Raw genomic sequence first — 9,293 nt, forward strand, 5'->3', positions numbered from 1 at the left:
TAAATTAAACATATTTTAAAAACTCTGCTGAGTGGCGCGTTGATGACAGGCCACGTGTTTTACACGCGGTCACCAAAAGTAACGAGACACGGCCGCTTTCTCTCTAAACGCAGGTTTTGTTGAGATCAACCTTGACCGGAAGCGGTCCTGCCTCCTGGGCTTCCTCCGACTGCTTCACGCTGACGGCGATCATGGAGCTCAGATGGAAAGGGTTGACCTTGTGTACATGTTCCATGAACTCCTTATCTCCATTGATGCTCAGCTGAGAAAAGCAAAGAAAAGCAAAGACAATATAGCAAATAGCCAACGAAAACATGACTGCACTGGCCAAAAAAAATTGTCTGTTTTTTTTTTTTTTTTCAAACTGTTTTAGGGTCATTTTGATGGGCTGAATCCAAAAATCACATTGGTTTTTGCTCAATCAGGTCAACATTCAACATGCAACAATTTACGGAAATCCATGTTCCTAACATTTAATTAATACACTCTGTTAGAAAACTTTTTGTTTTCTCCTATATCCTTTTTTGGATGAGAAGTATTAACGGAAATGAACGGATAACGTCACAAAAATGTAATCAATTTAGTCGGTCTCTAAATCGAAATAGAATAAAAATTTAACCCGATTGAGAAAAATGGATCATTTTTTGGATTCAACGGTGCAAAACAGTCCTAGTTCAGATGAAAAAACATAGACAGCTTTCAAAAAATAGTTTTTGTAACCCAGTCATATTTAAGCAAATCTGTTCCCTATCTTGCCATTTATTTTTGATGTGTTTAAAAACACATGAAAATGAAGGCATTTATTTATTTATTTATTTATTTATTTATTTATTTATTTATTTATTGCTCTATCCAGTAGTGTAGCAATCAAAATCGCTGTCAGAGGGATATTTATTTTTATGCTTATGCATAAACCGACCTTCTGGGAATTACATTTCAATTCACTATTAGTGTTACAAAATGGTCAGAAAGGACAGATAAGACAGAATCATTTAGATGTTAAAACTACAAACTGGAGGGTGTACTTTCTCTTTAATGGAGAATATGGAGAATAATCATTGTTTTCCAAAAAATGTGCAGCCTTATTAAACAACTTGTGAAAACAACTTAAGCTAAACGTCTATCGACCGATTTGATATGCACAAAAGAGAAAGTATGACACATTTAGAGAGATAATAAATAAGAAGGTTTATCTATGGCTGCTGAACATTTTTAGCAGTGAAGCACTGCTAATACTTTGACATTTTAATAAACAACTAATAATTCAGAATCACAAACAGCATAAGAGGGTCGACATCGGGCAAGGCTTAAAACTATTTAATCACTAAAATATGTGTTGCATAACAAGGATTTGGTGATGAAGAGGCATTTAATAAACTGAACAGAAAACACTGTAACTCATCTTGCTGGATTTCCACTAATATCATAGCAGTGATCTAAAGCTGCAGGCAGAGGAGGAGAACACAGCAGGGGACAGAACACGGAGATGCTCTTCTGAATACGTACCTGCGTCTTGATGTGCTGCTCCGGCGCGGTGACGAGGCTGGCGCAGCTCAGCCACAGCATGACCATGATGGACAGGAAGAGACAAGCAGCTAAAATCCACCGAGGAAGACCTGAGCGTCTGGAACAAGGAAGAGGGAGACTGACCCTGAAACACTAAAAGGATTCATAACCAGACCAGTCGAAAATAAAAATACATCTACCATTCTCTGTTAAATGTCGTCACTCGTTTACTGCAATCCAACAAGTGCGGTCTAATGGTACACGGCTCGGTGTCCAGAGGCGGAGATAATCCCAGTTATGATCGTAAGTTTTATTTTATTTATTTTTTTATTTTTTCAATCAAATATTACCAACGGGAGGCATTTCAAACTGTGGACTTTTGCCACAAAGATTATCAAAAGCTACAACCGAACAGGAGGAAACAGAACAAGGAACAAGTGGAAAGCTGTGGTGCATCTGAATAAGATTCAATACAAGCAAGTTCTGAATCATTTAATCACGTGAATCAGCTCACCAAAAATATATATTTTCTCTCTCTCTCTCTCTCTCTCTCTCAAAGGTTTCTGACCTTGACATGCAGCCCAGGAAGTCGTGGTCAGCTGCAGCGTCCTCTGCGTGCTGGACGGGGCGCTTCCCTTTGATCGCCGACTTGCCTGCTCCTCTGTCTCCTCGCCCTTTAACGCCTGCCAGGCAATTAGAAAAAAGTTCTCCGCTTTGCTGACACGCTCAATATTCACTCAACTCTTTCACGTTTTGCCACATTACACCGACGACGGTCAACGCAACATGTTGGGATTTCATGCAGGAGGCCAGGACGGCTCGACGGACAGATTGTTACGGCCAAACTGTTGATCCGAGTCCCGTGTATTGTTTGTAAGTGTTGTGGAAATGTTCCTACCGTGGGGTCTCTGGGTGTGGGAGTGGACCTGAGGCCAGGGTTTGTCAGCCACGCTGGATCGAGGAGCCTGCAGCTCCGGCATGGAGTACTCCATCTCTGGCTGGCTCTGACGTCGCAACAAACAAGAGCAGAAAGATATTTAGCCATGAGTGGAAATATAGACAGGAAACTTTCACCGATTTCATGCACAACTTTCCAAACTTCTTCATTGATATGTAGATTTCGGATCTGTGGCGTTATTCTAGACAGAACATGATTGGTAAACCACTTTAAGACAATAGTTCAAAGATCATACCAAAGCATGTTAAGCCCCTTGTTCTACAAGAATTATACAAATAATAATCTGTAACCTTTATGGCATCCCTCAAGAATGGGTTGACAGCTTTAGCTTCTGGTGCAAAAATATATCTTTTCCATACAAATTCTTGTGTGTTTTGCTTATTAACATGATTCTTCCACATTTACAGCTAAGCATTGTTTTGAAACCAAAGCAGTGTTTTTACTTTCTAAGCCTTTCGACTTCAGTAAAACAAAGTGAGATGTCTACAAATGGGAAGAAAAAAAACCCTGAACTTTCACTGTTCTAGCATAACTTTAAACAGCCTGGTTATGCTTGAAAGTTAATGTGTCTGAACTAAAATAATTAAAATTAACACGAGGAAACAATAGCACATTACTTATCACAGTTACTTTTTCGCAAAGGGTTTGAATAAAATCCTAGGTGGAAAACTGCTTTTTGTATTAACTCGGATCACCTTTTTATCCCACAAAAATTGTTTGATGATCTGAAATGTTTAAATGTGACTAGAAAGTACGCAGAAGAAGCAAGGGACACATTCATACTTTGTGAATACAATAATTTGCTGGTAAACTAAAAGTTTCCATCTTGACATCAGGATTTCGTGAGCATTAATAACTTTCCCTGAAGCTCATTAAGGACAGAGTTTTTATTAAAGATTTTCTGTGTTCCTTCATTTTATTTCACTCACTTAAATGGGTTTTAACTTAGTACTGAGGTAGTTTCTAAAAAAAAAAAAACATCTAAAACACACAGATTGCCTGTCGTCACTGTTTTGTGTTTTGTGTTTTGTTCACCAAGAGGACTCATTAAAAGAGGATTTTGCTTTCCCACTGCTGACCCTCTTTTCCCTACAGCAGCAGCTGCAGTCACTTTTAATAATAGCATTGCTGGCCTCAGCAACAACACACACATGCATGTGCACCTAACGGTAAATCATCTCCCGCTGCAGCTTGAATCCTCCCAACTGTTTTTTTTTTTCCCCTGTTCATGTAATAATTCATGTGTTTTCATCCAGATCTGAACCTCCTATAGTAGCACCAGAATGTTGGTCTGCGCCAACCAAAACCAGTCACTAGTCTGAGACAACAAAGTGCGGCAGCGTCCCGGAGTCACAGTGGAGAAATGAAAGGTTAGTTCACCTCCCAAAAATGCCAAAATGAAAAGGCAGTTTTACAGCTGAATTTAGGAAAGCTCTCGTGAGTCATGTTTTTTCTGACCGAGCGCATTGAAACCAGATGTAGCGCCAGTGTAAAACGCTGTGACAGGAAAAACGTATATGGGTGATTTTAGTGAGCTGCAGACCGAAATGATCAGAGGAAGAGATAAATGTACTCTGTATTAAAAAAAGAGTTGGAATAGGAGACCTTATCTTCGTGGCTTTTAAATGAATATTTCTACTTTAGACATTTCTGAGTTTCTTCCACTCATATAGTTGAAATCAGATAATTTACATATATACACACACTAGGTCTGAACAGTATGACTGAGAAATGTATCATAATGTAAGTGTTTCATATCAGTTGATATTGATAATTATTGTTTAGTTTTTTTTTTGTTTGTTTTAAATATCTGAAATACTGGGCACTCCAGTGAACCACAATGGGTTCACTGGAGTGCCCAGTGCATATATATATATATATATATATATATATATATATATATATATATATATATATATATATATATATATATATATATATATATATGCTGCTCAAAAAAATAAAGGGAACATTTCACTTTAATTTTGTGTGTGGCTCCAAATCCAGGCCTCCATTGGTTAATAAATTTGATTTCCATTGATGATTTTTGTGTGATTTTGTTGTCAGCACATTCAACTTTGTACAGAACAAAGTATTAAATTATTAAAGGAGAATATTTCATTCATTCAGATCTAGGATGTGTTATTTGAGTGTTCCTTTTATTTTTTTGAGCAGTGTGTGTGTGTGTGTATATATATATATATATATGTGTGCTGCGTACATATTTTTTTTCCCCTAACTGTCTGATATTTTGTTATTACATTAGTTGAGCCTGTTAGTTGTGTCAGCCCACCCCATCATAAACACAATTCAGCGTCAAGTGGCTGAATTGCCTCCTCAGGAACCATCCAGTACTACGGAGTGATGATAATGGCCTCGTCATTTAATCCAGGTGTAGTGAAACAAACACATATAAAAGCTACGCGACACCAATTTTTAGATCGGGGTTTGAGACCCCTGTGCTAGATGCATTATCAACAAAGACAAATCCACACTGAGTCACCCTGTATCATTCAGCTAAACCTGCAGACTCTTTAAATCGGCCAACATGGCGATCTATCCTATTGCTATGAATTTTTTGTTGTTGTTGTTTTAGTTATTTTAGACTGCAGACACATTTTGTCTCTCTTAGCTTCCATCACTCCTCATTTCTGTATCTGTGGTTGGGTTTTCTGTGTAGTTCTTCATATCTCCACTGGAGGACGCCATGGAGAGCTCAACTTTTGCACACTTGCTTGTCATCCCAAACCCAACGACTGACAACCTCAAAGCTCCTAATTGTTCAACTCCTCTGTGCAACCTGTCCGCTCACCAGCATCTCCACCTTCCCACCAAACCCCCAAGTCTCTCTCTCTCTCTCTCTCTCTCTCTCTCTCTCTCTCTCTGTCTCTTTCTCTAGAATTATTACTGATGTTAACCTGACAGAACATAGTTTCAAAAAACTTAAAACCAACCCTTTCGCTCTGGGAGACGTGCCCTGTGCTCTGAAGAAACTACAATTGCAGCAGCATCTTGCTTTTGAGCGTTCCTTCTATCTTTCTTTATTGTTTACTTGCATGGGGATAAGTACTAAAAACAAAACATTGCAACATTTACAGCCTCGGCTAATTTGCTAAGCACATCCCCAGACATGCCTGTTTGCTGCAGGAGGGACAAGCTTTTTTCTTTTTTTTTCTTTTTTTCGTACATCTGGTATCTCATTTCAAGTGTGTATTTCTGAAAACAAAGTTAGACACAACCAGAGCAATGGCTGCTTGTAGATTGTCAGACCTTTGTGGACATTATCATACTGTAATTTGTATTTCAGAGAGCATTTCCCACCTTTGCCATCCCTCAGTGTGTTGGATTTTTTTTTTTTTTTTTTTAAGTTTGAACCTGTCACATTTCTGGCAGTGTATCAACTGCAAGCTAAACATAGGCCTGACAAGCTCCCTACAGCCCTGCTGAGGCAGGCTTCCCTTCACAGTGTTGTTCTGCATGCATACATCCGTCACCCAGTCCAAAAGCAACTCTGAGATGGATGCATTGCCCGACAGCCAAGTCGGCGCACAAATCCTCACATGCAATCCTGAATTCCCACATGAAGAGGGCTCTTTTCATACAGAAGCACTTCTGTGAGGGTTAGAGTGCATAAACACTATCATTTCCCTGTAAAACGGTCAATTATGCAGCTAAAACTGTCATCCATGTGTCCAAACAGTAAAAAAAAAAAAAACACTTGACAGAGATGCAGGTTTCTGGTCAGCTTTTTTAAACTGCAGGGTTTGATTGTGCAGCCTGGTGGTTTAGCAAAGCAAATCTTTTTTACAGCTTCAATAGGTAGGTGTCTTATTGTGTTAACTCTAGTTTAAGATTCTTAAAACTCCTCTAGAAAGCAATGCATCGTTGCATGTTTGTAAAAAAAAAAAAAAAAAAAAAAAAAGTTGCATGAACGTTACTTTTCAAAGTTAAACAAGGCAAAGAATGTTTTATCTGGATGCAATCTCAAATGAAACACACCTACCCCAGTCGCTTAAGAAAAACTGGTCAATGTTTCAGGGAAGTGCAATTATACCAAATGTATATGCTGTCTCTTTAAGATTTTCGGTAAAAGTTTCTCGAAAGTGTGAGAATTTACTCCTAATAATGTAATTGCCGCATTCACATTTTATTTTCAGCAGTCCTCCGCTTGTTAAATTCTGCATTGTGTCCCATTTTATTGTGACTTCACCAACGAGGCTCTCGGAGTATAAAACTGAGCGTCATGGCATCATGTAAGAGGATGTTTTTAAACCTTTAAAGTTGTGTGAGAATAAATAAAAAGATTTTGTCACTGTCACAATTCGGCCGCCTTTCCCTGCCCAGCTGCATGCTCACTCATGCTGCACATTCGGTACACGACGGCCGCCAAATGGGGTGCGACAGCTGCTGGCACTCTACCCAACCTTAAGAGAGGCGTAGAGTCGAGGGTATAATTCCCAATCTTAACAGGAAACAGAGTGCAGCATCAAATAATCTGCAGGGGTCTGCTGGGTTCCTTTAAACCCCAAATTACAACCATATGAAACAAACAAAAAAAAATGGCTACATCTCATTTTGAGCCATAGAATAACTAGAGAATAAAAAGGGACTGATACATTTTTTATGCAAAATACGACCACAAACTTCAGCGTATTTTCTACAAATAGACCAACCCAACGTAGAACATAATCATGAAGTGGAAGAAAAGAGTTACGGAGAAAGGAAGAGAGAAGAACCCAAAAAGAGTGGAGTTCATATATATTCAGATCACTTCTACTTTATAGAACCACCTTCCACTGCAGGTAAAGCTGGAAATGTTTGGGATCTTTTCTTCCAACTAGTCACACTAAGAGACAGAAATCTTGAAAAAAAATTTCCCCCTCTGTAACATAGTGCCAGTTGAGTCAGATTAGAAGGAGAGTTCCTGTACATTTTACGTTTCAAATCTTACAGATTTAGGTTTGAACTTTGACTAGGCCAATTCTAATTCTAATAGAATCACCTACAAACCAGGTGCTAAACTGAGGAAGCATTAAGAGACTGTCACACTCCCTCCACCATATTTAACAATCAATTTGATCTTTTGTGTGCGTGCGTGCGTGCGTGCGTGCGTGCGTGCGTGCGTGCGTGTGTGTGTGTGTGTGTGTGTGTGTGAAAAATGTAGCACTATTATGCCAGATGTGACACGACACACACTTTCCAAAAGGTTCCCCTTTGTCTCGTCTCTCCGCAGAATAGCTCCACAAACATTTTAGTCATTTCTGGAGAATCGAGATTTTCTTTGGTAAATTTGAGAAGCATCCTTTGTGTTTGCATTGGTTAGCGGTGATTTTCCCCTTTGAACATGATGGATGTAATTTAGATTTATGCGCCGTCTTTCTCATTGTTGAATCCTGAACGCTGACATTAAATGAGGCAAGTGAAGCCTGCAGAGTTTCAGATGTGGTTCTGGGTTTTACTGAGACCTCCTGACGGACTCGTCCACATGCTCTCAAAGTAATTTTGGCAAACCGGCAACTCCTGGGAAGATTCATTGCAGTTCCATGTTTTCTCCATTTGTAGATGAGGCTCTCATTGTGGTTCACTGGAGTGCCCAAACCTTAGAAATGGTTTGGTAAGCCTTGGATTCTCATCTGCTCTTGAATTTCTTTAGATCTGTGTAAATCTGTTGCCTTTTGGCATCTTTTAGCCTACTTCATGTTGTCAGACGAGTTCTTTTGAATTTCTTGGTTATGCTGGCCTGGCAGTAAGAAATTTAAAAGTGACTAAAAAAACAAAGCCAATATTTCAGATAATAACTGTTACTTTATGATTTAATAAGGGAAGGGAAATTATATTTTCTCATGCGGTCATTTTGGTTTGAAATCTTTTCCCTTAAAAATGAAGGGAATTTAATATTAATTTTGTGATCTAATATTAAAATGTGTTTGATCATTTGAAATATTAAAGTATGAGGAAAAAGTACAGAAGACTTTTGTGAGAGGGTGAAATCATTTCACAGTGCAGTGACAGTACCACTTGTGTATTTCACTGGAGTATTTTTGAATTAATTTGATTGGTGTGAGCTGAACTTAAACCAAACCATCCTGTTAAGAAATCAAATAAGAATTTGATGTTTCTGCCTTGCGAAGTGGCTCAGGTTTACCGAACTGAAGTTAAATGAACAAGCCTCTGTTGGGTTTCGAAAAAGTATAAGAAAATGAGATTTTATTTTAAAAAAATATAAAACCAAACATTTTGGAATCAGTGATATTCTACCTAAGTGCAAGCTGCCTCGTAAATAATTACTTTGCATTAAAGTTGTCTTTAAAATTAAAAAGAATTTTTTTAAGATCTCGTCGGGGGGCCTCTTACTTGGAAAACCACAACCTTGCCGTCGTCGGCCTGCAAGTAGAAGGTCCAGGTGGAGGAGATGAAGCTCTGGGCCGAGCTGACGATGTCGTTGCACCAGCTGGACACGGCCTCCATCACAGAGGGGGGCTTCGGGCGCAAGGTCATGGCCCTCAGCTGCCAGAGGGACGAGAACAGGTCAAACAGTTAGACCCAGAAAAGCCTGGCTGACCTCGGTGTGCATGCAAACGTGTCTGCTATGGTAATTTTCAGCGGCGACTGGTGAGTCATGCTCGTTTAGAAAAGCAGCACGTAGGTATTGGGGAGTGTGAATTTATTGTGTACGGAGCTGCCTTCCCTCACCTTCCTCCTCAAGATCTCAGGTTCAGAGGGTTGGCTGGCACAGCCGGTGCTGCAGGCCTCCTGCTCCAGCAGCTTGATGTATGCCTCCTGGCAAGCTGCATAGAAAAAGAGGAGGGCAGTTGTATAAAAAAAAAAA

The 9,293-nt window shown here is 39.3% G+C and overlaps 1 protein-coding gene and 1 long non-coding RNA gene across 2 annotated transcripts in view; one reads left to right on the forward strand and one right to left on the reverse strand.

The window, feature by feature from the left end:
* tmem59l (transmembrane protein 59-like) overlaps positions 1 to 9,293 on the reverse strand; it is a 14,213-nt gene continuing 4,920 nt past the window's right edge. The window contains exons 3-8 of the mRNA XM_015037729.1: positions 9,158 to 9,284; positions 8,819 to 8,971; positions 2,405 to 2,510; positions 2,075 to 2,189; positions 1,507 to 1,624; positions 1 to 262 (exon numbers count right to left, since the gene is read on the reverse strand). Of these exons, the coding sequence (XP_014893215.1) occupies positions 104 to 262; positions 1,507 to 1,624; positions 2,075 to 2,189; positions 2,405 to 2,510; positions 8,819 to 8,971; positions 9,158 to 9,284 (778 nt within the window). The 3' untranslated portion in view covers positions 1 to 103. The remainder of the gene's footprint in view (positions 263 to 1,506; positions 1,625 to 2,074; positions 2,190 to 2,404; positions 2,511 to 8,818; positions 8,972 to 9,157; positions 9,285 to 9,293) is intronic.
* On the forward strand, positions 2,517 to 6,782 carry LOC106950721 (uncharacterized). The gene is made up of 2 exons (XR_001425670.1): positions 2,517 to 3,834; positions 4,731 to 6,782. It is a non-coding gene; the product is annotated as an uncharacterized LOC106950721 (long non-coding RNA).

Source organism: Poecilia latipinna, unplaced genomic scaffold, assembly GCF_001443285.1.
Source record: "Poecilia latipinna isolate Pla-1442-1.1 unplaced genomic scaffold, P_latipinna-1.0 Scaffold418, whole genome shotgun sequence".
Lineage (NCBI taxonomy): Eukaryota > Metazoa > Chordata > Actinopteri > Cyprinodontiformes > Poeciliidae > Poecilia > Poecilia latipinna.